We start from the raw sequence: 26,632 nt of genomic DNA, 5'->3' as shown, positions 1-26,632 counted from the left end.
GAAGAACAAAAAAGACAATCAGTTCTCAAGCTCTTCTCAGAAACGCTGCCGTTACTGCCGGCGAAGGAGGAAAGGGAAACCCCTGTGTTTCTCACCTTGCCTTTCGTGCGCACTGCTGCTAGCGCTCGGGGAGGGGGGGGCCCTCTGTAGCACTTCCGTGGTTGTGGCCTTGTCTGCGAAGGTCCTTGACGTGGCTGGCGGCGCGCAACAGCGAGGCATGTTCCACGAAAATGAAAAGTACAAAAAATGGGCTTTTGCGCGGAGCATGAAGTGTTGCATGTCCCCCCCTTTTTTTTTCACGTTGCACGAGTGCTCAAGAGGATTGTGAGGTGCAGAAACAAAAAATTGCTGCAGGGCAGTTGTTTCGTGTCCCGCATGCCGTCATACTGAGTGCGGACACTTTGTGTTATGTCCAGTGTGACGACGGGATGGCCGATACGGCGACGGTGCGTCATCGATAAAGATTGCATTCCGGGTGGTGCATGATACTCTCACCTTTCCCAGATGGCTGTACTGCTTTTTTTTTGCGAAAGCGCTTTTCAGCTGGTGTCGTCGGCAGGGTTTGAACCGCATGCATGCGCGACCGCCAGGCGGTGGGATTGGATCCTTTTGTGCCTTCGTGAAATAAGGGGTGAGGGGGGGGGCCGGGTGACTGCTTGTCGATTTTGTGGGTTCAAGCTGAAAACAAATTCACTGGTGCGATGTGCGTGTGTATGCATGTGGTCTTCTGCGTGGAGAAAGCTCGCTAGAATGAGTTGGTGTTCACCGCACGTAGGCAGTCTTCTGTGGTACATTCGTGTCTTGGATTCCTAACGCACACTAGCGGCAGCAGACGTTTTTTATTACCACAGGCAGGTGTCGGGGATGGTGCTGCGGCTGTTGTTGAGAACACGGTTCGTCAGTGATGCTGGTTCACCTCTTTCAAGGCGCTGCTTGTCCTCCTCCGAGGCGCGTTTTTACGGGTAAGGATGAAGGTATCCGGCGACATCCTCTTAACAGCTCCACGGTTGAAGTCAATCGACACGGACGCTGAGTTGCAATGCTTCTTGTAGCTGAAATGAAAGCCTTCTCCACTTACTGCTTACTGCCGCTCTCTTCTCTGTTGTGTCTTCCCACATGGCAGGATTTCAGCTCATCATTGTGACCCACACCATTTTGGCAACTCCCTGTATTTTGTGACCGAAATGAGCGCCTTCTCGTCTGTGCTCGGTGTGCCAGGTACGACTGGAGATGTCAAGTACGTGAAGAAGAAGCTCATTGGTACCGGCTCGTACGGTGAGGCCTGGTTGGTGGAGCGCGTTAGCGACAAGGCGATCTTTGTCGCGAAAACAATGGACCTCGGGAAGATGTCAGCGCGTGATCGCACGTACGCGTACAGCGAAATCAAGTGTCTTGCAAGCTGCCACCATCCGAACATCATCAAGTACATTGAGGACAAGGAGGATAATGAGCATTTGCTCATTGTAATGGAGTTCGCCGACTCGGGTGACCTTGACCGCCAGATCAAGGCGCGTGCGACCGACTTCAAGCACTTCCAAGAGCACGAGGCGCTTTTCCTTTTTCTGCAGCTTTGTCTTGCGCTAGACCACATCCACGGTCACAAGATGCTGCATCGTGACATCAAGGGAGCCAATGTGCTCCTTACCTCAACCGGGCTGATCAAGATTGGTGACTTTGGGTTTAGTCACCAGTACGATGACACCGTGTCCGGAGTCGTGGCAAACACTTTCTGTGGCACACCGTACTACCTTGCGCCGGAGCTGTGGAACAACCAACGCTACAGCAAAAAGGCGGACGTGTGGTCACTGGGTGTTCTACTGTACGAAATCATGGCACTGAAGCGCCCATTCACCTCCACCAACATGAAGGGTCTCATGGCAAAAGTGCTTAGTGGGGACTACGAGCCGCTCCCCGAGGTGTACTCGGCCGACTTTAGGGATGTGGTCCGCAAGATCCTTGTCTGTGATGCGGTGCAGCGGCCGAGCGTGCGGGACATATTCCGGTTCCCCTATGTGCGGGAGGGTCTGAAGGTCTTTATGCACACTATGAAGAAGAATTCGCGAATCGACAACGAGGTAAAGGATGCGCTGATGGAGCACGTAACGGAGATCCTGTCTAGCGAGTCAGTCGTGGTGCCAAAGAGCACCCCTGTCGGTCAGATCAACAAGGATGTCTTTTTCTCGGGGTACCTGAACAAGCTGAAGGGCGGCGACAACCACTCGTGGAAGAAGCGGTACCTCCAGGTGCAGAAGGGTCATTTCATTATGTCTGACAAGGAGTCCGACACCGAGGGCAAGGCACTGAGCCTGGAGCACATTCAGAGTGTGTGCCCGGTCCCTGTGAGTACGGCGAAGCGCGAGCACGTCTTTGCGCTTCACACGACGAGCGGCAAGTCGATGTGGTTTGAAGCTGCGTCGCTAGAGAACATGGAAGAGTGGATTCACGCGATTCAGTGCGGCCTCGGCGTTGCGTGAGGGTGCAGGGGGACAGCGAGGCCTGTTAGTTTTTTTCTGTTTGGGGCGATGTGCTCGACGCACACACCATCCTCCGACGAAGGCTGGATGACAGGGTTGTAGAGCGATCGCAATCTCACTGCTTACGACGCGCAAAGCATTTTTTTGTTCGTTTGTTTTCTTTCTCCTGTACTGGTTACCCTTTGCTGCTCTTGTGCACTGCGCCACGCGGCGATAGCTCTCGCATCTCTCATACGGAACTGCGTCGGTGGTGATGAGGTTTGGCATGTAAAGATTGGCTGATGAGTTGCAAATGTGGACGGGTGAGGAAAAGGAAGGTTGAGGGTTACCGTGGCGTTCAGATGTGATACATCAGGTGTCACTGAGCCCGTTAGGTTTGTGGCTCTTTTTCTCTTGTCTGATAGACATATATTTGTATAGTGGTGCTTTGAATGGCATGAATCGAGAACTCAATGAAGTATCATGGCGATGCATTGCGCAAAGTTGACCGTGCTCAGGGAACAAGCTGTTCGTTGCACGTGCTGTGGATACGGGCGCTAGGGGTGTTTCCTGCCCGCGGCAACTCAGCGCTGTACAAGTGCCTGGTGATCGCACTCGTTCTAGCGGCTCCACACACAACCCACTCGGATGTGAGCACGACTTTTTTTCGTCGTGCCCGCAGTCCCAACTGTCCCCGTGATGAGCGGCGGAGGAAAGCGCTTTGTTGGCTGCCTTCCGTGTTCGTTGTGTACTGTTAACACCCTGCTTTTGGTTCTCCCATTGCTTTTACTCTATGCTTGAGGATATGTCTTCGAAAAGGAAAGGACACCTCACGTCTTGGATTGCGTTGTAGCAGGGCGCATGCACAGAGATGGTGCAAAGCATTGCGCGAGTAATTGGCTGCAGCGGACCAGCTGCGTTTGCAGCGCATGACAGTCGCACCTTTTTTCCGGCTGACAATGGCGTGGTCGTCGTGGAGAACGGCGGTGAACACCTTTGGCTTCCGTTTCCCAGTGGGAAGTACCCGATTGACAAAGTCGCCATCAGCTCGGCCGGCGTGCTGTGTGTAACGGAGAAGCGGCTGCGGGTTACGCTGCATTTCTTCGATGTTACCTCCCTGCATAGCCTGGGCTGCACTGAAACAGAAATATCTGTAAGCGTCGCAGACATCGTATTTTCGGCTGATGGGACGGAGCTTTTTGTTCTTGCAACAGTTCCTGACACTGCTGTGTCGGTTTTTTGCCGGAGCACGCGAGACGGTGCTTACAGTTTCGCCGACTGCGTCCCTCTCCAGCACAGCGGAGAGCCAAAGTCGCTGCTCGCTGGCAGTGCTGAGGAGGCGGTTGTGCGCTTCGCCATATGCAGAAGCGACGGCATTGTCGGCTACTCGCACGGGGACGATGGCAAGCGCTTTCAGAAGTGCCTTTTTGTTGAGGCGTGCGTAGAGAGCGCGTGCTTCTCAGGGCCGAACATGGTGTGCTACGCCACGAAGGAGGGGTCCGTGCATGTGTACTCGCACGACAGCCAGACATCCCGCGAGGTCTGCAAAGCCCCAGCGGCAGGGGGCGCAGCCGCGATGCTTGCGCTGGAGGACACTGCGTTTATCTTCACGCGCTCAGGGGCCTTACTCTCTGTCGACCTGGCTGACGGTACCTGTTGCAGCCTCTCCCTCGGCTGCCTGCCTTCCTGCCCAGGTCGCATCGCTGCGACGAGCGGAGGCGAGCTGCTGCTGAGCACGCAGACAGGCTTGCTCGCGGTGGCAGTGCCGACGGCGACTAGCCGCGGGGGTGCTGCGCCGCGCCTCGTGAAGGGCTGGATGGAGGCCTCTACACTCAAGTGCCTTTCTGTAAACGGTGGGGCCTTGGTCGCGTGGGTGTTGCGGGATGGCAGCGTGGCCCTCTACGAAAGGAACGCTGTGAGGGTTTTCGCCTCTGGCGAAGCGCGGGGGCCGGCGGTGCATGCGTGTGTGCTTAGCGCTTCTCAGATTGCGATCTTGTTCGAGGATGCCACGGTAGTCTGCTTTGACTGCATGGGAGGGAAAGATGTGTGGGCCCACAAGTGCTTGGAGTGCACTCCTATTTTTGTTGAGGCGGATGGTTGTGGCGCGTTGGCATGCTGTGGTCGAGATGCCGTGCGGTTTTTGAGCTGCCTTGGTGACAGCGTGGAGGATCGTGGCATCGTACGCGCCACTCTTCTTGCGTCTATCTGCTTGGCAAGGTGGGTACCGTTGGAGACGAGTCTGCTTGTCGTGTGCGAAAATGGTGACGCCTTCCTTATGGAGGCGCCGGCCGACGGCGACGCCATGACGACGCACCCTGCCGAAACGCTTGTGCGCAAGTCGTGGCGGCTCGACTTTCCAATCACGGATGCACTCGTGTGCTACGCTACCCCTGACGTGCTCAACCTCTTGGTGCACTCGGCAGACCACGACTCCAAGGTGTACACGCTCGACCGCCAACGTGAGGGTGACGTAAAGGTGTCACGGCCTCTGTTTCTCATTCACGACCACAGCAGCGGTGGCAGCTGCCTCCTGCGTCTCAGCGATGCAACAGTGATTTCGTGTGGCCGGGACGGCAGCATCGCCGCGCGGGATTTGACGCCGTACCAGGTGCAAATGACCCCGATCCCCCCCTCGCGTGAAAAGCGCAAGCCGCTCTGGATACACGCCGCGCGCTCCTCGTTCTGCGGTGGTATCACGACGGCGGCCATTGCTGACGCCGGGGCGGAGGTGGTCTGCGGCGGCGATGATGGAGTGATGCAGTGTGTTGCGTTGAAGGCGCAAGGTGCCCAAGCCACGTGGCAGGAGCCGGAGTGGACGCACGCGGTGAGAGCGCGACTGGGCACTGTTGAGGACGAGGCGACCGCTGTACAGGCAAGCGACGCGACGCCAGAGCGGGAGGCGCTCCTCTGCGAGCTGTCCCGCGTGCGTGAGCTGTGGGCGAAAGCGATGAGTGAAAAAGATGCTGATGTTCCTCTCGAGGCTTTCCTGACACCGGAGCAGCGCGAGCAGTTTGCGGCGGAATGTGAAAGCGCCGTGCTCGAGATGCGCGAGGGACACTACTATCACGCTATCCTGAACGAGTACCTCCAAGATACCATCAAGAGGCGCTGCTTCGAGGCGATGGAGGTGACACGTATGAAAGTGGTGAGCATGAACACCCCTGGGCTGGAGGTGCACAACTTCCACATCCATCGCAGGACACGGGCCGAGGCATCGCTTTCTCGTAAAGCACTGTTTCTCCGCCAGCTGCAAGAGAAGATTTCTGCTGGCCGACGCACGCCTCCTGGCATGCAGATCGTGTCCAAGACCGCGACGCACGTGGCTGTCAGCCCTAGCGGAGCTGAAGACTTCGACACTGCCATGCTGAACGACGCGGATGTTTACACTCAGTGCCGCATGGTACTTCAGTCTCTCCTCGTTAAGGGCCGGTCGCTGGTGCTCAAGGACGCCTTCAACGCCTGTTTCACTCATCTGCAAGACCTGAAGAGACAGTCAGTTATGCAGATGGAGGAGCGCACGCAGCGCTGCATTACGATTGGAAAGCAGTTGGGTAGCCTTCCCGCACAGCTCTTCTCCGCGGTTGTCGATAGCGAGGAGAGCCCAAACTCACTCTTCGTTGTCGAGGACAAGGAGCTGGGCGCCGAGGCGCAGGCACTGATCCCCCCTTCCAAGGGGACAGTTGTTGTGTCCCCGGTAGATGAGGCGGCTTTGCACTTGTGGATGGACGGCCTGGAAAAGGAGGTGGAGCGGCTGGAGGTGCATGTGCCGTTGCCGGACTTCGCAGACGACACGCGCGACACCTTCGTCCCGCCAGAGGAGCGCACGGAGGAGCAGACGCGCATCGTCGAGGCCTACGCAAAGAGACTCAAGGAGGAGAACGAGTGCGTCGAGGCAAAGAGGGAGGCGCTGCGGGGCGAGTTCAAGGCGCTGCAGGAAAAGAACCAGGAAGCGGCCGAGACGCTAGAGGAGCAGCTTCGTCAGATTCGTCAGCTCCGGCTGAGCACAGCCGAGGAAGTCGATGAGGCGGAGTTGCAGCTCGCCCTACTTTTTCAGCATCGGCTGTGCGTCAGCGCCGCCTATCGACAGCATCGATCCTTGGCTCGCAAACGAGAGGCTCTCCGTGACGGGCTGACAGTCGCAGAGTCGATTGCGGCGCAGCAGAAGCGCACGCTGACTGCAGCGCAGGCTCGGCTGACCGCAGCGGAGAGCAAAACGGACAGCTACGCGGCGAGCGCCAGGGTCTTGTCGCCGTTTGATGATGCTGCGACAGGCGAGAAGTTGCATCGGCGCTTTGTGCGATGGCAGCGGCGCTTCGAGGACGGCAAGGCGCCGCTGCCAGATGCCGACACGCCCGCACCAGACTGCACGGCGGAGCAGTGGGCAGCTTTCTGCGATCACTGCCAGACAGTAGCTAAGCTGCAGCAGCTGGTTGACGGGGCCGAGGGAGAGGTGCAGCGAGCTGCTGAGGACTTTCGGGAGGCGCAGCAGCGCTGCAAACTCATCGCGCATCAGATAGACGTCGCAGGGGAGGAGATGGACGCCGTCCGCGAGAGCTCAGTGACGCGTCTTCTCGACGTCCACGCCTTGTGCCGGCTGCACCAGGGCCAAATCCAAGACGAGAGTGCCACGACCGCGACGGCTTTTTCGTCTTTCAACCTGCGGTGGCACGACGACGTGGCCCAGTACAACGATCTCATCCTCCAAAGCGACGCGGAGAGCCGCGCGCTTCTCAACAAGGTGTTTGCTCGCCGAAAGCTGATGAAGCTGCTGGAGTGGGAGGGGGAGCGGCTTAGGCACTGCGCGGGGACGCTGCAGCTGGAGCTGCGACAGCTGCATACCCTTCGTGTCACCCGCCAGATGCAGGAGTGGCTCAACGGCGAGGTGGACTTGTCGGAGGAGAAGACGCTCGCGCATATTCAACGCCACATGGACCTCGTGGAGACAAACATGAGTCGAAAAGTAGAGGAGCTGAGGAGCGTTGTGCGCCAGCTGAAGAACCAGATTGCCGAGCGCGTGACAGAGAACACAATCATTGGTGAGCAGTGTGGCGACCTCGACGACACAGTGCGCGCCAGCGGGGCAGTGTACCGCCTGGTCGAGACGCGCGCGGATGGCTCGCACGCACGTGCTGCGCGGGCAACAGAGATTTTTGTCACCAGCGAGCTAGAGGAGCTGGCTCGGTCACAGCAGGAAGAACTAGTGCGACTGAAGCACGACGTGGATCGTCTTCGGGAGCGTACGTTCCCGTCCTTTGCCGTTGTGTCGAAGCAGACGCGCTAGTAAGCTCTCTTGCATGACTTTATCGATGTATGATGAGGTTGAGTATGTCTGGCGAGATGATGTACGTGAAACCTGCGTGCTCTTGTGTGCATGCTTTGTTTTTGCTTTCATATCGTTCAATTGCTCTCTGTTCGCCGTGCAATGGACCTACAAAATACACACGCACATACACAATGACTAACAGACTTGCACCTCAGTCTCCCCGAATCAGTTGCCGAGCATTCTGCGCACAGCATGGTCCTCTAGCAGTGTGATGTCGTGCGCGCCTGCTTCGTCAGACGCTGGGTATGGCTATGTGTACCGTGTGTGTTTGTGTGGGGGTGGAGGACTCTTTGCTCGTATGCTTGCGGATGACATCCTGTACGCTCATGAATCGTTTCTCCTGTCGTTTATGCTCTCCCGCACTTACCTCCTCCTCCTCCTCCTCCTTTGTTACTCAGTCACTTGTTCTGAAGAGCTCGATGAACAAGGCGAACCCCTCGGCAGCGGAGCGTGAGGCCCACCTTCAGAATGTGGAGGACACACTGAACCGCATTGCTCACCACGAAGGGGTGCTGGGCTACTTTATCATGGAGCCGCAGAAGGGGAAGCTGCTTAGTTTTGCAGGCTTTCGGGGGAGCTCCAGAGAGGCGCATCGCTACGCTGACACGTTGAAGGGGTTCATCGACCTTACCACCTCCACTGTTCGAACCATCGACTGGAAAGACGAGATGACATTTCTGCGAATTAGCTGCGACGCTGTCGACATTCTCGTCGCACCGGACGCGAACAAAGAGTACACGATGGTGGTCGTTCAAACTGTCAAAGGGCGGTGCGCCTGAGGTGACACATGACGATGTTGGCACGCTCACCGTCCATTTCATGTACATAAAGCCCGCGGCAGGAGTCAAACGACGCTTTGAATTGTGCGTGGAAGAGCAGCTGACCATCCTCGAGCGCCTTCCATGGTGTTTTCCGTAAGTGCGACGTCCACACACGCTGCTGTCCTTGTGCGGGGTGTCGGTGACTTCCTTCTTTCTTGTCCGCCTTGCTCACTACCGCCCTGATGGGCAAGCCGCCGCCTACTAGCGCCACTAGGGCCTCCTCGTCCCTCTTGTGGAGAACAACAAGCCACATGGTAACTCTCTCCTTCTCTGCTCTCTCCCTCCCTCTTGGTAGCTCAGTAGCGCTTATGTACGCTGTCAAGCCGTGGGGTCATGTCATCCTCGTCGGAGGCTGCGTCGGGACGTATGCCATGGGCATCGGCATGCGGTGGCGAGAATCGAATGTGACGATCGTCGAACGGCGGCGAAGCCCGGCGTACGAGCGCGCAGAGATGCGGCGCTGCGTGTTGACGGATCAAACGGTGAAGCTGCTGACAGATTTGGGGTGCACTGAGAAAAAAGTTCTCTCGGTGCTGCGCCCCGCTTGCGGGTGGCGCTTCCTCTCCCCTGACCTCATACCTCTTCGCGAGGGGTCAGCTTTTCCTGGCTGTGCGATCGGCGAATCAGCTTACCACTGTACAGAGGGCGTCTTGCTGCGCACCCTTCGCACAGAGTTTCTGCGGTTTGGCGGCACTATTGACTGGGAGACTGAGGCGCACAGCGCCGACGCAAACAACGACGGCAGCGACACCTGGTGCTTGCGCAGGGACTACGGTCTCAGCACCAACGTGGAGGCCATCATTACCATGGCAAAGGCCACTCCCTTCGCCGAGATGTTAGTTGCGCGCGACCCAAGCAGAATAGCGGTGCTCTTTGATGTGGAGCGTGGCGTATGCAAGCTCGAGAGCCGCGATACGAGCGTCTTGTTCGACCAGCAGTCTGATGTGTCAATTGTGGTGGGAAACGGCATCGCCTTGCACTGCTGGCGCAGCGGTACTGGCGAGTGCGCTTGGCGACTCGTCCGCAGCGCCACAACGCACTCGTCACTCGATGCGAGTCTGGATGGCATGCATGATGTGCTGAAAACTGTGATTCAAAAGTCACAGCAGCGGAGTCGCTCTGTCTGCGCTCTACCAGGTACCACACCCGCCATCAAGGACGAGGCTGTACGCTTCCGTGTCGGGTTGTTGGGCGACGGTCTCCTTCCCATAGACCCGTTCGAGTGGAGGGGCGACAACGCGCGCTGCATGATTGAGGAGGCGTCGGTGGTGTGTCGTCTCCTTTATGGCAAGAAGTACCATCGTGGCGACGTCGCCTCTCTGCTACGCGGGGCAGAGCAGGACTCCATCACGAAGCGGGCCAATTTGCTGCAACGCGATCTACAGGACGCAGAGCACTTCCTCGCCGTTCATCCCCTGCTGGAGAGCGAGCCCGCAGCGCGGGCGATGCGCCGCGTCGGCTCCTGAATTTCACGGGCGAACATGTATGAGAAAACCCTCTTGGTGCTTCCTTTGCAGAGACGCGCAGTGTTGCCGTTGACGGGTGTCTTGATCTCTGGTTGTAGGAGCTCTGGATGGGTCGCGCGAAAAGCTGGTTCACGTCTCAGTTTATCTCAAGCACGCGTCGTGCTGGAAGGAGGCTGCGCCAGCAAAAGAGCGTGGCATGCCCGTCTCAGCTGCTCCCGCTGGGTGTCTTGGGCTACACATTTCGTTTGCTTGCCGCTTACTCGTCCTGGGATGATGCGTTGACAGCGTTCATGGTTCTTTGCTCACGTGCAAGCGCGTGTGCTGTGCTCCGCTCGAAACAAATATGCTCTACACTCTTCTCTTTTTCTTCGACCGCTCTTGTGAACTGCTTCACACCGTATCGTCTCTTCGTCTCACCTGCTACGCTTCGCAGTATTGCTATGCTGAGAAGTACGCGCACACACGCTCACTAACGTATCAGCTTCGGATCTGTTCTGTCTTTTTCCTTCTTTTGCGTGGCGTGTCTTCGATCTGTGCTCGTTTTATTTGCGTTGCCCGCGCTAATGCTGCGCCGCACAGATCGCTGCGGCCAGCGCAAGGTCGAGAAACTGCTGGTGGCAAATCGGGGTGAGATCGCGTGCCGCGTTTTCCGCACATGTCGTGAGATGCACATCCGCACTGTGGCGCTGTTCTGCGAGGCAGAACGGAACGCAAAGCACGTCGTAGAGGCTGACGAGGCGGTCTGTATTGGTCCTCCACCTGCGGTGAACTCGTATCTGCGCGGTGACCATATCATTAGCGTGGCGAAGCAGCTGAACGTTGATGCAATTCACCCCGGGTACGGATTTCTTTCCGAGAACGCGGACTTCGCTGAAGCTGTCACGCGCTCCGGCATCGAGTTTATTGGCCCACCCGCGTCTGCTATCTCGCTGATGGGGTCGAAAAGTGAGAGCAAGCGCATTATGGAGGCCGCCGGCGTGCCTGTTGTGCCGGGCTACTACGGTGAGAATCAGAATGTCTCCTTCCTTGCGGAGGAGGCAAACAGAGTGGGATTCCCTATTCTCATCAAGGCAGTCTCGGGTGGCGGCGGCAAGGGCATGAAGATTGTGGAGCGCCCGGAAGATTTTGCGTTTATGCTGGAGAGCGCGAAGCGTGAGGCAGCCAACTTTTTCAAGGACGACCGCGTCATTTTGGAGCGCTATGTGAAGCGCCCGCGACACATAGAGTGCCAGATTTTTTTCGATAAACACGGTAGAGGCGTCTTCTTCTTCGAGCGGGATTGCAGCGTTCAGCGCCGGTATCAGAAGGTCCTTGAGGAGGCCCCGGCACCCCACCTGTCAATGGAGATGCGACAGCGCATTGGCGAGGTAGCGTTGCAGGCTGCGAAGGCCGTTGGCTACGTGGGCGCGGGCACGGTGGAGTTCATCTTCGACACGAGCACTGGCGATTTTTACTTCATGGAGATGAACACGCGGCTACAGGTGGAGCATCCCGTGACGGAGGAGGTGTGTCGTATCAAAGGCGCACCGCTGGACTTGGTCAAGCTGCAGATCAAGACAGCCATGGGTAAGCCGCTCACATTTTCCCAGGAAGACGTAGCGTTGGTCGGCTCCTGTATCGAGGCGCGCGTGTACGCGGAGTCGCCGGAGCGGGGGTTTCTGCCCGAGAGCGGTCCTTTGACGTTCATCCGGGAGCCGTTCCAGGGGGTGCGCGGGCCGACGCGCACCCGACTAGACACTGGGTTTTGCGAGGGCGACAACGTACTCATCCACTACGATCCCATGCTGGCCAAGGTCATTTCGTGGGGCCGCAATCGTGAAGATGCGTTAAAAGGGCTGCGGCAGGCGCTGGGCGAGTACAAGGTGGCCGGCATCAACACGAACATCGAGTTCCTAAAGCGATGCTGCGAGGCACCGGAGTTCGCTCGCGGTGGCGTGACCACTAACTTCATCAGCGAACACGAAAAGCAGCTGCTCAACGCTCCAGCGGTGACGCCGAAGGTGGCAGCCATGGCTGCCACCGCTTGGCTGCTGAACCGCTGCGATAATTGGCGTGGTGCGTTCCGCCTCAACGGCGACACCAGTGCCACCGTTCACTTTTACATTGACAACCGTCCGGTAGAGGTGCGCCTGCACACGGAGGGTGCAAACTACCACAAGATCTTCTTCAGCGTGTGGGATCATGAGGGATCGTTTGCGGTGGGCTCTGGCCCTGTGACCTCGAAGCACCGTGACCAGAGGAGCATCGTGAATGGTTTCACCTTCCTTTTCGAGAATGGCATGCGCCACACGGTGTTGGCCGTCGCGACGGAAGGCGATGTGACAATCATTGGCAGCTTTGGGCTACACCAGATTCGCCTACTGCCACTGACAGACGGATTTGGGGACGCATCAATGGCGGGTGGTACCTCGGCGAAGATCGTGAGCCCGATGCCTGGCAAAGTGTCCAAGTTTCTCGTGAATAGCGGCGACTTCGTCGAGAAGGGCCAGGCTCTCATGATTGTGGAGGCGATGAAGATGGAGCACCCTGTCAAGGCGCTGCAAGACGGCCAGGTGTCTTTTCTTGTTAAAGAGGGGGAGGTGGTCGGCAGCGACCACGTGCTTGCCACGGTCGTGCAGAAGGAGTGATGTAGAGTGGCTCCACGACTTGTGTCGTCCCGGACTTTCGCGAGGAGGCCTGCGTGAGAGGGTTTTTCTGTTTTTCTTTTTGTGCCGCCCTTCACTCCTTTCTCCTCTTCCCTGTCCTTTTGATTTTGTTGGAGTCACTGTACGCCTGATGTATGGGCGGGGAGGAGTACCCTCACGTGCGTTGTCTACACCTCGGCGCGCATGGCGTAGAGAATGGCTTGGATTGGGGTACATCGTGAGCACACATCTTTGCAAGAATCGCAATTTTCGAACGGGTGTTGGCGATGGAGTTTCGGACTTCCAGCTGCACTGTGCCAGAGCTGAGTGGTACGAATCCTTTACTCGGGTGCAGGTCGAGAGCCCTGTTGAAGGTGTGTATGGCACCTTGTTTAGTTGAGAGGTGCGTGCCGCGAAGCACGTTCTTTATGCGTTGCAACTTACACCTTTTATGTTGCTCCTCGTTCTTGTTTGCCATCTCCGGATAACCCTTTTTTTTCGTTGGCGTTGGCGCGGCGGGTGAGAGCGCTCTCCGCAGCGAGAGGATTGGTGGCGTGCTTCTTTTGTTTCCCTTCTATCGAAACCTCCTCTTAATCCTCAGAGGCCTTCTCCGCTCATTGCTCGCTCCTCCCAAGCGGCTTCGCTCGATCAACATTTGAGTCACAGCCTCTGCGTCAGCGTTGGCTTCCATCGACTAGCAGCCTTTGCCGTCATTCACGGCATTCCACGCACTGCCTCAGTCATTACTTTTGGTAGCGTTGACTGACGAGACGCACAGAGAAAGAGACGGAAAAGATGTCTCTTGAAAGCGCGTCCGGGTGCGCAAAGTTGTCTCTCACCTCCTCCGAGGATGGGGAGAGCTACGGTCTCCTGCATGACGGCACCCGGTTCCGTGTTCCGGACACCATGTCAGTGATGGACGCACTCTTGACACCCAAGTCGTGGCGGAGTCCGGCGACGCTCATCTGGATCGCGTCCTGGTTCGCCGTGGGGATGACGGGGCTGCTCTACTTCACCCACGGGCTGCCTATGTGGTTCTTCTGCGCTCATTTTGCCTTCTGGCGACTGGCGTACAACATTGGCATCGGTGCCATCCTGCACTACCATTCGCGGTACGGCTCTTTCCTTAAGTTCTACCGTCGCGTTGTCAGCGATTGCCCGGTAACCCGACGCCTTCTGGAGGCGTCCGTTGTCTTCCAGGACAACACCGAGTACAAGGTGTCCAGTTTTCCGGACGAGTTCAACGCTTGGATGCTGTTCCGCCAGATTGAGAACGTCATTCTCGCCAACGACCTTGTGTCGTACGGCGTGCTTTCGGTTGTCTGCTGGGAGAAGATGAGCCTCAGATCGCCCGTAGACATTTTCTGTTTCGTATTTGGCAGCGCCTCCATCGCGTTTGCACTCTGGAGCAAGTTCGACGCGCACCGTGTCATTGGCGACTTCGCCTGGTACTGGGGCGACTTTTTCTTTCTCCTCGACAAAAACCTCACCTTCGACGGCATCTTCCAAATGTTCCCACATCCGATGTATACGGTCGGCTACGCCTTCATGTATGGCGTGCCGGTCATGGCCAAGTCCTACACACTCTTCTACATGAGCGTTTTTGGGCACCTGTGCCAGCTGGCGTTCCTGGCATTCGTGGAGAACCCGCACATTGACCGCACCTATAACGTACTGTCGTCACCGACGCCGGAGGAGCAGCAGCGGCATGCCGTGCTGTACGGGAAGGGCAGTGAGGCCTACCTGGAGCACAACGAGCTTGTGGTGCTCATGCACTTCGACATATTCCGTGCCAGTGACCTTCTTTTAGCCTTGACGATCATCTATCTGCTGGCAACGCTGCTGCTGCCCCTCCCGGCGTGGGTCTACGCGGTTCACGTGATGGCCTGGCGTCTCTTTCACAACGGCTTTCTCGGGTACCTGCTGAAGCGGGAGTCGTGCGAGAAGTGGTTCTCCCGCAACTACGCCTCGCCGCAGGCGGCCTTCAACAACTGGAAGCGCATCTACAACGCGAGTGTCACAATCACAAACCTGTCCTACTGCCTCTGCGCCGTCAAGTACTTTACCTGGGCGATGCCGCTTTTCAGCAGTGGCGAGGCACGCTGCTTCGTGATGATCGTCGGCACGCTTCTTGTCGGTATCAACGCGTACGTGAGCTGGAGCATATACGAGGCCATCGGTGACTACGGCTACTTCTACGGTGACTTCTTCATCGAGAACGTCCCAGCAAAGCTGAACTACAGCGGCATCTATCGCTATCTAAATAACCCTGACTCGTCGCTCGGAATGTCAGCCTACTACGGCATCGCACTGCTGTCCGGCAGCCCGGTGATGCTGGTGGTGGCTATGATGTCCCACGCGGCTGCGAAGATCTTTGAGGCTGTAGTTGAGGAGCCGCACATGCGCAAGCGCTACGGTAACCAAGTTCGCGAGGCTGGTGGGATGCAAGCGGAGTTTGTGCGGCGCATGAAGGTCTCGAAGGCGGAGTACGACAAGAAGATGCGCGCCATTAAGGCAAAGCTGGAATGTCGCAAGAATCAGTGAGCGTGCGATCGCTCCGACCTTTGCGGAGGTTGCCACACTGTGGCAGACATGTGTGGTGCCTCTCTTCTTCAACGATTCGTTTTTTGTTTGACGGGGCAGTGGTGCGGGGCCTGTGAGAATTCGAGCTGAACAGTGGTGAGGACTGACCACACCCGCTGTTGGCCTCGCTGTCGCGCCATCGGAACGTGTAGTGCACAGCAAAGGCTTGAATGCAAGTGCTTGTACCTCTGTTGGTGTCCACCATTAATCCGCTATATATATATATATATATATATATATATATACATATGTGTGTAAGGTGAGGTGTGTGCGAAGGGACGGCGGCCGCTACAGCGGTTTGTCTTTGTGTCTTTTTCTCTCTGCGTCCGTTTTCTTGCACGTTTCCCGTTTATTTCTCTTTTGTGCGACGTCTTCTTCTATCAACGCCCGCGAGGAGGGGGGATGATGAAATGGGTGGTACAGTAGACAACAGAACGAAGTGGGATCGCGCAGGCGCGTCAACGTGCAATGGCGACACCGCTCCGCCGTCTCTCTCGCTTTTCACCCCTTTCCTTTTGTGGGCTTCTGTTGTTTTTCTTCTGTTGAACAACAATGAAGGAGCTGGAGAGAAAGGGAGCAGTGAAAAGCTGCACCCATCGTGCCGCACAGGTGGCGGGGATGCGTGTCTCCCCCGTTTCTGATGCGAAGTAGGCATGCCGGTATAGGAAAAGGGTTCTGATGTTTAGTTCCTTCGTTACGGGACGCTTATCACTGACATGATCATGTTGGTTTCTATCTCTCTCTCTCCTGTCCCGTTTTGGTCCATGGGTTCGACGTTCTTCTCTTCCGCATACTGTGTACCTAACGCCAAACGCCACGTTTCATTCTCAGCATCGCACGCCATCGACGAAGAGACTGCAGAACCTGCGGTGGCAGAGGACACCTTTTCGCTTTCTAGCTTCTCCAGTATAACGGTGGTGGTGTTGTCCCCATGTCACTCCCTCGTGAAGAAATCCGGGTGGAGTGGGGGGCCGACACGCCGGATCACTCCCGTACCGACTACCCCTTTAACCGCAGCCGCTGCGACAGCCTAGCGAGCTCGCGCTTTAGCAGCCGCCTCAGCCGGCGTTCCAGCGTGCGCGATGAGGTGCAGTCGCTCGATGAGTTCCTGCGAAAGCAGCGCGTCATCCGGTACATGCAGGAGGAGCGGGAGCGTGCGGAGCGGTCGAAGCTGCTGCGCGAGGAACACGACTTCTGGGTCGAGTTCCGCGATCGTGAGCGTGCGGAGCGTCTGAAGTACATGACAGAGCAGGAGATCGTGGAGCTGCTGCAGAGGGAGGCGGACGAGGCGACGCGCGAAAGCAACCGCGCTGACCAGCTACACCAGCGGGCCATGGAGGATGCGCTGCGGCGCCGCCACATCACGGCGGATGTGCAGCGTGGGGGGGAAGATACTGTGTTGGCGCGTCGCAAGGGCGAGGTGCAGGTGGATGGTATTCGACTCGCTGCTGAGCGTGAGACCTCTGTAATGGTGGGGGCCATGACAGTGGCAGAGCGCACGCGGCGCGCCGGCGTCGAGCGCCAGCAGCGCGAAGAGGACTTGACAGCAAAGTGCCAGCAGCTGATGACGGAGCTGGAGGAAGCTAGGGCTTCTGCCACGCGAGCTCAACGATACCAGAAGCGCGCCGAAGACGATCTGACACGGGAGCAAGAGAATACGCGGAAAGAGCAGAGTGACGCAGCAGCCTGCAAGGAGACTAACGACAAACTCTTGAAGGAGCTAGCCGAGGTGCGGCAGCAACTCACAGCCTCTGAGGCAGAGAGGAAGAAGGCGGAGGCTGCAAAGGTGCAGGCTGCGCGGGAGGTTGCACAAAAGGAGAAGGAGCTCACCTGTCTGAGGAAACGCGATGACGAGCTGGCGGCGCAGCAGGCATCGCAGAAGGCCGCCGCCGAAGACGAGAAGCAGCGCGCATTTACGTTTCAGGAAGAGCTGAAGACGTATAGGGATGCACTGGAAAAGGAGCAGGCAGCGCGAAACAGGGCTGAGACCGAGCTGGCGGCGCTGCGGGAGCAAGCAAAAACGCTCGAGGCGAAGGTGGCTGCTGCGAGTGCGCCCGACCCGAAACAGGTGGCAGATAACATGCGGAAACTGAAGGCCGTCGCCGACGACGCCCGCAAGGCGCAGGCTGACCTTGTAAAGGAGCGCCAGGCGCGCGAGAGTGCCGAAGCTGCCGCGGTGGAGGCGAGAGATGCCCTAGCGAAGGAGCAGGCGGTGCGCGAGAAGGTAGAGAAGGAAGCACAGAGGGCGCTGGCGGCGTCAAGTGTTTCAGTACTACATGTGCAAAAGGCCGAGTCTGATCGCAAGAAACTAGCTGAGGCGGAGAAGAAGCTGGAAGAGATGCGGAGGGCACGGAACAGGGACGAGGTTGAGAAGGCCGCACTGAAGCGGGAGATGGAGAAGGTGAAGAGGGATCTCGAAGGTGAAGCCAGTGCGCGGGCTCAGTTTGAGCAGCTTGCATCGCAAGCCGTCAGCGCAGACGATCGCGTTCCACAGAGGGAGGTGGACCAGCTGCGAAAGGCGCTGCAGATCTCGCAGGAGCAATGCAACGCAGCACGAAGAGACACCGTTGCATGCCAGCAGAATGCAGCACGCGAGATCGCCTTACTCAAGGCGTGGTGCGAGCGCCTACAGCAGCAGCATCGCATGCAGCAGCAGGTGCTGCAAAGTGATGAGGAGTTCACCCCGCGGACGGCAACACCAACGCCACACTGTCGCACACCGCGCTCTGTGCGGAAGCGTATCCCACAAGACCTCGTGGCTGATCAGCGGCAGGCAGAGGAAAAGGCGGCGAGCGACCAGCGCATCCGCGAACTGGAGGCACACGTGACGCGGCTGCAGGTGGACCTAGGTAGGAGCAAGGACCAAGAAAGGAGGGCGATCGCAGGGGCGGAGCAGGCGCGTAAGGCACTTGAAGCGTCCACCGCCACTTCCATGCCTGATTCGGGGAAGGCGTCGCCGGGCCCATCCGAGCGTGGTATCGCGAAGGAGCAGGAGGCCAAAGAGAGGGCGATGGTGCAACGGTTGAACGCCTTGGAGAGGGAATGCGCGGAGGCGCAAAAGAAGTACGATGATCTCGTTGTCGCCCACAGGCAGTCAGAGGCCGCTCGCTGTGAGGCGGAGCTGCAGGTTGCGGCGCAGCGGGCGCAGATCGAGCAACGGCAGAGGGAGGAGCCTCAGTCGTACACTTCAGCGCTGGGGAACTATGAAACCTCGCGCTTGGAGCCGATCTCAGCGACTGCTGGTGAGAGCACGAGCGCACTCGAGGAGCGCATCAAGGAGCTGGAGCGGCACCTGGCAGAGGAGCGCGCGGCTAGACAGGCCGCTGAGAGGCGCGCAGAGGAGAGTCAGAAGCTATGTGCTGCGCCAGGGACTGACGCCATGTCTGCAGCAAAGCGGGCGGAGGCGAATGTTTCCTCAAGCGGTGCAGGCGCCAAAGGCAAGCCGCAGAAGGTGAAGAGCGCGTGCTGCTAGTGCAGTATGCATTCTCTCGACTTTGCATTAGTGCTAAGCGCAGACACCTAGTGGGCGAACGTTTGGGTCGCAATCTCTGTGTGGCTTTGCAGCTTTCCTTCTCGATGACGCGGTTCGTGTGCAGAGGACAGCCGTGTCCTTCCTAAGCGCCGATAGGTCCATCGGTGGAGTTCCCCTCTTTCAAGTGTACTGTAGTCCCGCTTTCCCCTGCAGCGGTGTGTGTGTGTGTGTGTGTGTGTGTGTGTGTGCTGGGTGGGTAAGTGGGTAGGGGAGGGGTGTGAAGCATGTCCCATTGCAGTACGTGGGCTCGGTCATGACGGCTCATACTTGCCATCTCCCTAGCGCCTCCCCCTTTGTTCTGTGTGGACGCGTTTCTTCTTTCTCGCACAGGAATACTCAGCCCAGCGAGCACACGCACCGTCTCGCCCTTTTTCAGGTATGGCGATGCTCTTCTTCTTTTTCGTTTGTTAGTTGCCTTCTAAGCCGCCTTTCCCCCGTCACCGCTACTCAAGCCGTAACGTTAGATTTTTTCTCTCGTGTTTATCCCCATCATTGTGTACTATGTCATTCCTCCCTCTCTATATTTTCCCTATACTGTAGACCTTTGCCTGCCGCCACTGCACGTGGAAGAGGTGCAGCCGTATTACATCGCCTACTTTCGCGCACGCACCATGGTGCTTCAGGTGTTTTTTTTGGCCGTCTGTGTTGTGCAGGAAACTTGTCGGTGTGCGGCAATCTAATGTTGATCACGTTGGCGACGTTATCGTTGTTGGCATTCTCAGTGGCGCGTGTGTGTTTGTGTGTTCGTTTCTGCTTTGGTTATCTGTGGTGGTAAGGGCGTCAGTACAGAGCACGCGTGAATAGCCCTGGTGCAGGCGCGCCATGGAGAGCACGAGTCTGTGGACCGTATCGCCTCCCTGTCTTACCGCATCTGTTCATCTCGAGTAGCGAAGCTGCCCCTCTCTGTCCAGCTGCCTGCGGCATGGACTGCTCTGAGGCGGTCCTCGTGTGCCGATGTTGTGTGGTGCACTATGTGGTTTACATATCGCCTTCTCCTCCGCCCCATTCAGTCCCTCATTTCTCCATATTGTCACGTGCTATACGGCTTCGACTCACAGAGGTCGCTCCTCAGCGGTGTCGATTGTGTGCAGCGGGTCTTCCTGCTACTCCTCCTCACCAGACGATGAAAACGGATACTGCTTCGGTGCACTGCACACGAGCAAGTTTCGCACAGTTCGCGCGCCAACGGTGCGCAGACTCACCGTGGGAGCTCAGATCGAAGCGCGACCCTTTTGGGGTACCTTTGGAGTGGCTGGAGGCGACATACAATGTGTGCAGCTTATTTGAGGGGTCCGCGAGCGCGGTACTCATCACGGTGTGTGTCCTTTTCAATGCTGACTTCGCTGTCCCACAGTTGGGCTTCTATAACTCTACCGTCACGAGCCTCGAGGGCCTGCAGATGGCGGTGCCGAATCTCACGTTCGTAAACGCACCGTCGACTGTGGAACCAGCCGATGTGACGGGGTCGTTGCATCGACCGCTCGTGAGCTTCTCATGGAGCCAGGAGCTGGGTCAGTACATGTGGCTTGTGCACCCCTGCGACACAGAAAACCTGCTACGTTGCAGACGATACGACGGTGAACAAGGTGACGTACTCAGCGTCTTTCTGCGCGCCATGTGCGACTACTTTCCTTTTGCGCCACTGCTTGTACCGCGTGCGGGAGGAAATTTCGATACCGCACGTGCATGACGAAGCGCGCAAAACAAAGTACATGGACTGTCCGCGTGAGGCAATTTCGGTGTTCTTTTCGATGAACGCACTACACCTTCACGCAGCTGAGTCGTACCCAATGCCGCCTGTCAAGTTTGGCCGGCGTTTTCACCGATTTCGCCACTTGCAGCGGAGTTGGTTGCTTCGCGCCGCCTTTTGGACCGCTGCGAATCAGGTAGTGTTTTTCGCTCTCCGTGACCCCCTTCCGGTGCCCGATGCTGCTTCTGGTGCGGTGCTCCTCCAGTCTCCCTTTTTCTCCTGCGTGCGCCTCACTGCTCTTTTCATCCCTCTTTGTTTGTTGGGCCCCTGCTTAATCACTCCTCGCCCCCTTTAGGGGGTGACTGCAACACAGCCACGCACACTACCAGAACTGGTCAACGTTTTTGTTGCTGTGCGCAGGTGAACGTTCACGGGCCGTAGAGAGCGCACACCGGCTAGCAAGCATGCTCCGCCTCTCACGGCGCTTCCTGGGTGCTGCAGGCGCCGGCCCGTTTGACCCGTACAAGATTCTCGGTGTAAAGCCGGACGCCAGCAAAGACGAAATCAAGAAGGCGTATCACCGTTTGGCACTACGGTTCCACCCAGATAGCGGGGCAGAGGGTAACGCAGCGCGATTTGCGGCGGTGAACGAGGCTTACGAGGCTGTCAAGGACGGCAAATGGAAGTATAGCGCTCAGCAGCAACAGAAGGCGGAAGAGCAAAGCAGAGGGGGCTGGAAGGATCCAAAGATGCGTATGTACGTCTACGAGCAGCCGGGCTCGACGACGGATGGCTATGTCTCCGGCGACACCGAGCGATATATGCGCTTCTTCATGATTGGCTGCTTTCTCTTTATATTTGTTCGCGTTTCGCTGTTCTTCCTTCTCCCAGCCACAAGGAACGGCGGGCGTGGCGAGACCGTACTAGATCGAGAGCGATTTGACGGATCCCTGCCCCTCGACGCCGTCGGCAACCAGGAGACGCTGTTTGAACAGTCCCTCGATAATGTTGCGAATGGCTGCAGCAACGGCTCTGTTCACGCGGATGAGGAGGTGGAATACAAGTGGGTCGAAAATGGCGCGAGCGCGCACCTGAAGGACCCGTTGTCGTACAGGTGAAAGTACTGCTCACTTCTGCATTTCCTCCACATGCCCGGATGCCCTCTTGTCGGACGCAACAGAAGTTTCTTTGGCGTTCGACACTGCAGCTCGCTATTGGTCTCGGGGCGTGCGTGTGTCGTGACAAAGCGCTTGTGGAGTACAGGCGCCTCTGCGGGCCTGTGCAGGCGATGACGATGGAGATTTAGTTTTCCAAGGTGTTCTTTCTGCCATAAGGAATGAGCGCTATTCCACTCAAGCCCCAGCTTTCCACAGGCCCCATCGCGTGGGGCCAAGCAGCGCTGAACGCCTGCGTTACAGCGGTGCGCCGACTTGGTTATGTGAGAACATGGTCTCTACTTCAAGCTTTACTAATCATTTGCCTCGCAGGCCGCCCCTCAGCCGTTCTTATTGTGCTGGGGGCCACACGGTGTGTCTCTCGGGGTGGCATAGGCTCCCCCCATCAGTGGGCAGTACGAGGGCCCGATGGAGTACGTTCAAATCATGTTGGCACTCTGCCCCTCACGTGTATGGTAAAAGAATGTGCAACGTCACGGGTTGCTCCTGCGCAACGCCATCCAGGACCTGATCGTCGACATCAGCAGCGATACATCACTCGGACCTCCCCACATCGCCAGTGCTCGACCCTGCCACCACCTGAGGTTGCTCTGCATTGGCAGGGAAAGGGGGGGGGTACTGGAACCCTATGCGACGCTGAGGTGTCTCTCGTTGTCAGGGACTTGGCTGCAGTGCAAAAACAGAACTTCCTTACAGAAGAGCCAAAGAAAAACCTCTTTCCTGGGCCACCTGAGGCACAGAGGAATACACGATGCAACGACAGGCTCCTTGTTCGAATCCTGCCAGCTACCTTTCTGACAGCGGCCTGCTTCGCTTCCCCACTCCCCACTGATACACACATGCAAGCGGCTGATGGGCGGTAGAGCAAACCAAGGTTCCGGTTCGCGGCAGCCTTAGCGCCTCTCTACGACCGTCTCTCCATCTCTCTCCTCTGCGCCGCATCCTCTCTTCCCTCGTTGCCACTAACCGACTCCACTTCCATGGCCACCGCCGTCGCGCTTTCCCAGTCAATATTATCTCTCACGCTCTGCTTTGCACATCCGCGCTCCTCTTGCGGTTCGTTTTCCACGTTGACACAAAACGCAGGCTCGTGTTGCCTCGCCTGCGCCCACCCAGCGCGACAAGCGGCAATGGCAAGCGCCGCCCAGCACATAATCACACCAGCGGTAATCCGCGCGAAGTACTCTGGCTATGTCCTGAGCAACGGCGTCAAGTGCGTCATTGTGCAGGATGCGAACGCGAAAATGCCGGCGGCGGCCATGAGCATCCGTGCAGGCCAGCTGAACGACCCTGTGGATCTGCCTGGACTGGCGCACTTCTGCGAGCACATGCTCTTTATGGGAACCGAGAAGTTCCCCAAGGAGGACGAGTTCGACAGTTTTGTGTCCAAAGCGAGCGGCCTCACCAACGCCTTCACAGAAGGTTGCGATACGGTGTACTACTTCAGCGTCAGCGATGGCAGCCTCAAGGGGGCGCTAGAGCGGTTTGTGGAGTTCTTCGCGTCTCCCAGCTTCAGTCCTGGTGCGATGGCCCGGGAGGTGAACGCGGTGCACAGCGAAGACGAGAAGAACCACAATAACGACTACTGGCGTCTCGACGAGCTGATCCGTGACTTCTGCAACCCTAAGCACCCACGCAGCCGCTACGGCAATGGCAATCTCACCACCCTGCGGGACAAGCCGCAGCGGCGGGGAATCGACGTGCGCGAGGCGCTCAAAACGTTCCACTCCCGCTACTACTTGGCGGATGGGGCGACAATTGCGGTGGTGAGCATGCGACCAGCCGACGAGGTGCTGAGCCTCATCGAGGGACCGCTCACGCGGATGAAGAAGGGGGCCGTTCCACGCTTTTCCTTCCTCGAGGCCGGCGAGCATCTGTTTACCAGTGCCGCGCTCGGCTCCTGGACCAATGTGCGCACGGTGCAGAAGATGCGTGAGCTGCGGCTGATGTGGGCGGTGCGGTCACCGTCGTCGGCGTGGCGCACAACGCCGTCGGCGTACATTGCCCACCTCCTCGGGCATGAGTGCAACACCTCCGTGCTCGGGGTGCTGAAGAAGCGCAACTGGGCGACAGGCATGCTGGCCGGCTCCTACCGCGTGGACGATGACTTTGAAGTCCTGGAAGCCTCTGTCACACTCACAGTGGAGGGGTTCCGGAACGTGCTGAAGGTGGTGGACCTGCTGTACCAGGGCATTGGCCAGTCCATTGCGCATGACGTGGACGCTGAGGTGTACAAGGGGATGAAGGCGGAGGAGCGTCTCTTCTTTGAGAGCGTTGACGCTGGCGCGCCGGCGAATCACTGCGTCACGCTTGCGCAGAACGCCAACGTCACCGATCTGGAGCACTGCTGGATCGGCGGGAACGTGGTGCTCGAGGACGATATGGAGGCGGCTCTGGCCTATGTGCGCCAGCTGACACCGCAGAACTGCGTGATGGTCATGCAGTGGGGAGATATGCCGAGCGATGCACCCGCCGGCGCCACGTCAGCGGAGGAAAACCCCGTAGAGTGCCATGCAAAGCAGCACGACGAAGAGGATGACGAGGACAGCCAGAGTGCCGAGGAGGAGACCGCAGAGGAGACGGAGCAAGCGGAGGAGAGTGACGCGTCGGCTGAGGAGCTGTTTCTCTCGCTGCCGGCCTTCGCCCAGGTGCGGGTCAGCAGCGTCTCGCGCTTCCACAGGGCGCTGTACCAGACGGTCAAGATACCGGAGGAGTACGAGGCGCGGTGGCAGAGTCTCATCAGCGGGCCGTATCCGCCGGAGCTGGCGTTGCCGTCCACGAATCCGTTCATTGCCACAGACTTCACAATTCACCCGCCGGCCGCTGCGGAGGCGGTGGACGAGATCGCCTCCCCGCACGCTGTGACATACGTGAGGAGGGATGCGGGGCACCACAGTACCTTCAAGATGGCGCTGCGGTGCAACGTTCTCTCACCCGTTGCGTCCGCGAGCCCGCTGAACCGGCTGTACACGCGCGTCATGCACGGCATACTGTCCAACGCAATCACGGAGACGGCCTACTACGCGATGTTAGCGTCGCTCACTAACGCGGTGATCTTGTCGGAAACGGGGCTGGGCTTTGCAGTGGAGGGCCCGTCGCAGAAGCTGTACGAGTTTTTCTTCGCCGTAGTGCGCAAGGGGCTGTCCACGCAGGTGCTCCAGGGTACTGCGGAGGAGTACGCGACGTACCTGGAGACAGGCGTGCAGAAGCTCAAGAACGTGGGGATGAGCCAGCCGTACAAAGTTCTCCACGAGACACAGAAGAAGGCGACGCGGCACACGTACTACTTGTTCAACGAGATGGTTGCGTGCGAGTCTGCCGCCACGTACGAGGGCTACTGCACCTTTGTGAAGCAGTACTTGGAGAGTGGTCTCCTGCTCGAGTGCTTTGTTGCGGGGAACGTGCTCTCCACACAGGATGTGCGCGAAATGCTGGTTGGTCCGCTGGAGGACCTCCTAGCAACCTTAACCATTCCAATCCCGCTGAAGGAGTCCATTCCACGTGTGCGCGACACATACGGCCCGCGTACTGAAGATGGGAAAGCAAACGAGAGCGTGCTCTGCACCTTTGATGTCCTCTCGATGCCACCATCGAACCCGGCCGACCCGAACGCGGCTGTTCTTGTCGACGTCATCATTGGCGAGGCCACTCCGCGTGTGATGGCGCTCACAGACACCGCCATGAAGCTCATTAGCTCCTCTTTCTTCAACGTGCTGCGCACGCGGGAGGCGTTGGGCTACGTTGTGTTTGCTGAAAGCAGTGTCGTCTACTGCACAGCGCACGCACTCTTCGTGGTGCAGAGTGCACTGAAGGATGTAGACTGCGTATACCTGCTCTCCCGTATCGTCGCCTTCTTCTCTGCTGTGGAGGCGCAGCTGGACACGCTGTGCTCCGCCGAGGAGGTCGAGAAGGTGAAGGGGGGCCTGATCGCAGCTCTGGAGAAAGTGCCAGACTCTGTCGAGGGCGATGTCAGGCGCCTTGAGGGTGAGTATTTCAGCCTGTCGAAGTTTGAAAGTCGGCAGCGGACGATTGCCGCTCTCTTGGCCATCACTTCGGAGGATGTAAAGTCGCACCTCCGCAAGTTTTTCTTCAACAACCGCAGTGGGTCTCGTGCGTTGGCGCTGTGCATCAATAACGCTCGCACCGCTGCCACCGATGTGCTCGCTGAGCCAGGTAGCCGCCGCGTTCCTCTGCCGCGCGCGCGGTCGAGGCCGGAGGACAGCGACGACGCGCCAGGTGACGCGTCAGAGGACACTGAGCCGCTGACGCTGCCTACCTTTTCGGATGGCGGCAGCTGTGCTGAGATCACCTCTTATGCTTCTGCCCTCGAGTATCAGCACGGGCGTTGCGTTGTCAAGTGCAACGCCTATTGATGGTGCAAAGGCTTGTGGTGTATGCGAGAACAGCGATATTATCGGTGGTGCAGCCCCCTAAATGGCAGTATCTAGATTTCTATTCATTTCGTGCGCGTGCTTGTGTGCCGTGCGCCGCTGTTTGTCGGCGTCTCTTATTTCCTTCGCCGTCTGGTTCACAAGAGAGCGTTCCTCTCTCGATTCGAATCAGCGTAAACGAAGCGAAGCCTCGGAGGATTCGGGAGGATCCCGCAGAGGGCCATCCACGCGCCTCGTGCCGGATGCATAGGCGGTCGCATATCGTACCTGTGCTGCACTGCTTGTCCCTCGCCGGGCAGTGGCCTTGTCAGGACAGCCTCCGCATCAGCGAGCTACGCATGGCTCTTTATGTCGACGTCTCCCTCTGCGCTTGTCGACTCTTCTCGCTCTCCCATTTTGCTCTTGTCCTTCACAGCGTGCGTCTTTTTTTTTATAGTGTGGGGAGCTCGTTAGTGCTGGCGTGACAGCAGTACCCGCCGTGTTTTTCACTCGTAAGTTGGTAGAGCGAGCGAGACAAAGTCGCGCTTAGAACGCAAACCTTCTTTTGATATCTGCTTGCTTTTGTTTCTTGCGC

The 26,632-nt window shown here is 58.0% G+C and overlaps 10 protein-coding genes across 10 annotated transcripts; all 10 read left to right on the top strand.

The window, feature by feature from the left end:
- Positions 1-1,184: 1,184 nt before the first annotated feature.
- LMJF_31_3160 (putative protein kinase) lies at positions 1,185-2,474 on the top strand (the record flags this gene model as incomplete). The annotated part of the gene is made up of 1 exon (XM_001685257.1): positions 1,185-2,474. One exon carries the CDS (start codon positions 1,185-1,187, stop codon positions 2,472-2,474), a length of 1,290 nt encoding a protein of 429 aa, XP_001685309.1.
- An 850-nt stretch (positions 2,475-3,324) lies between these two features.
- LMJF_31_3150 (conserved hypothetical protein) lies at positions 3,325-7,734 on the top strand (the record flags this gene model as incomplete). Its single annotated transcript, XM_001685256.1, has 1 exon — positions 3,325-7,734. One exon carries the CDS (start codon positions 3,325-3,327, stop codon positions 7,732-7,734), a length of 4,410 nt encoding a protein of 1,469 aa, XP_001685308.1.
- Positions 7,735-8,195: 461 nt separating this feature from the next.
- On the top strand, positions 8,196-8,555 carry LMJF_31_3145 (putative dynein-associated protein; the record flags this gene model as incomplete). Its single annotated transcript, XM_001685255.1, has 1 exon — positions 8,196-8,555. One exon carries the CDS (start codon positions 8,196-8,198, stop codon positions 8,553-8,555), a length of 360 nt encoding a protein of 119 aa, XP_001685307.1.
- A 224-nt stretch (positions 8,556-8,779) lies between these two features.
- LMJF_31_3140 (conserved hypothetical protein) lies at positions 8,780-10,063 on the top strand (the record flags this gene model as incomplete). Its single annotated transcript, XM_001685254.1, has 1 exon — positions 8,780-10,063. One exon carries the CDS (start codon positions 8,780-8,782, stop codon positions 10,061-10,063), a length of 1,284 nt encoding a protein of 427 aa, XP_001685306.1.
- A 563-nt stretch (positions 10,064-10,626) lies between these two features.
- On the top strand, positions 10,627-12,690 carry LMJF_31_3130 (methylcrotonoyl-coa carboxylase biotinylated subunitprotein-like protein; the record flags this gene model as incomplete). The annotated part of the gene is made up of 1 exon (XM_001685253.1): positions 10,627-12,690. One exon carries the CDS (start codon positions 10,627-10,629, stop codon positions 12,688-12,690), a length of 2,064 nt encoding a protein of 687 aa, XP_001685305.1.
- Positions 12,691-13,482: 792 nt separating this feature from the next.
- LMJF_31_3120 (phosphatidylethanolaminen-methyltransferase-lik e protein) lies at positions 13,483-15,231 on the top strand (the record flags this gene model as incomplete). The annotated part of the gene is made up of 1 exon (XM_001685252.1): positions 13,483-15,231. One exon carries the CDS (start codon positions 13,483-13,485, stop codon positions 15,229-15,231), a length of 1,749 nt encoding a protein of 582 aa, XP_001685304.1.
- Positions 15,232-16,201: 970 nt separating this feature from the next.
- Positions 16,202-18,742, top strand: LMJF_31_3110 (conserved hypothetical protein; the record flags this gene model as incomplete). The annotated part of the gene is made up of 1 exon (XM_001685251.1): positions 16,202-18,742. One exon carries the CDS (start codon positions 16,202-16,204, stop codon positions 18,740-18,742), a length of 2,541 nt encoding a protein of 846 aa, XP_001685303.1.
- A 982-nt stretch (positions 18,743-19,724) lies between these two features.
- Positions 19,725-20,492, top strand: LMJF_31_3105 (autophagy protein 10 (ATG10); the record flags this gene model as incomplete). Its single annotated transcript, XM_001685250.1, has 1 exon — positions 19,725-20,492. One exon carries the CDS (start codon positions 19,725-19,727, stop codon positions 20,490-20,492), a length of 768 nt encoding a protein of 255 aa, XP_001685302.1.
- A 464-nt stretch (positions 20,493-20,956) lies between these two features.
- LMJF_31_3100 (conserved hypothetical protein) lies at positions 20,957-21,610 on the top strand (the record flags this gene model as incomplete). Its single annotated transcript, XM_001685249.1, has 1 exon — positions 20,957-21,610. One exon carries the CDS (start codon positions 20,957-20,959, stop codon positions 21,608-21,610), a length of 654 nt encoding a protein of 217 aa, XP_001685301.1.
- Positions 21,611-22,647: 1,037 nt separating this feature from the next.
- On the top strand, positions 22,648-26,040 carry SCG5 (phosphoglycan beta 1,3 galactosyltransferase 5; the record flags this gene model as incomplete). The annotated part of the gene is made up of 1 exon (XM_001685248.1): positions 22,648-26,040. The coding sequence occupies one exon, from the start codon at positions 22,648-22,650 to the stop codon at positions 26,038-26,040; it is 3,393 nt and encodes a 1,130-aa protein (XP_001685300.1).
- Positions 26,041-26,632: the final 592 nt, after the last annotated feature.

The sequence above is a fragment of the Leishmania major genome, chromosome 31, assembly GCF_000002725.2.
Source record: "Leishmania major strain Friedlin complete genome, chromosome 31".
Taxonomy (NCBI): Eukaryota; Euglenozoa; class Kinetoplastea; order Trypanosomatida; family Trypanosomatidae; genus Leishmania; species Leishmania major.
Note: the sequence above shows the minus strand (reverse complement) of the source record. Positions and strands in the feature narration are given on the sequence as shown.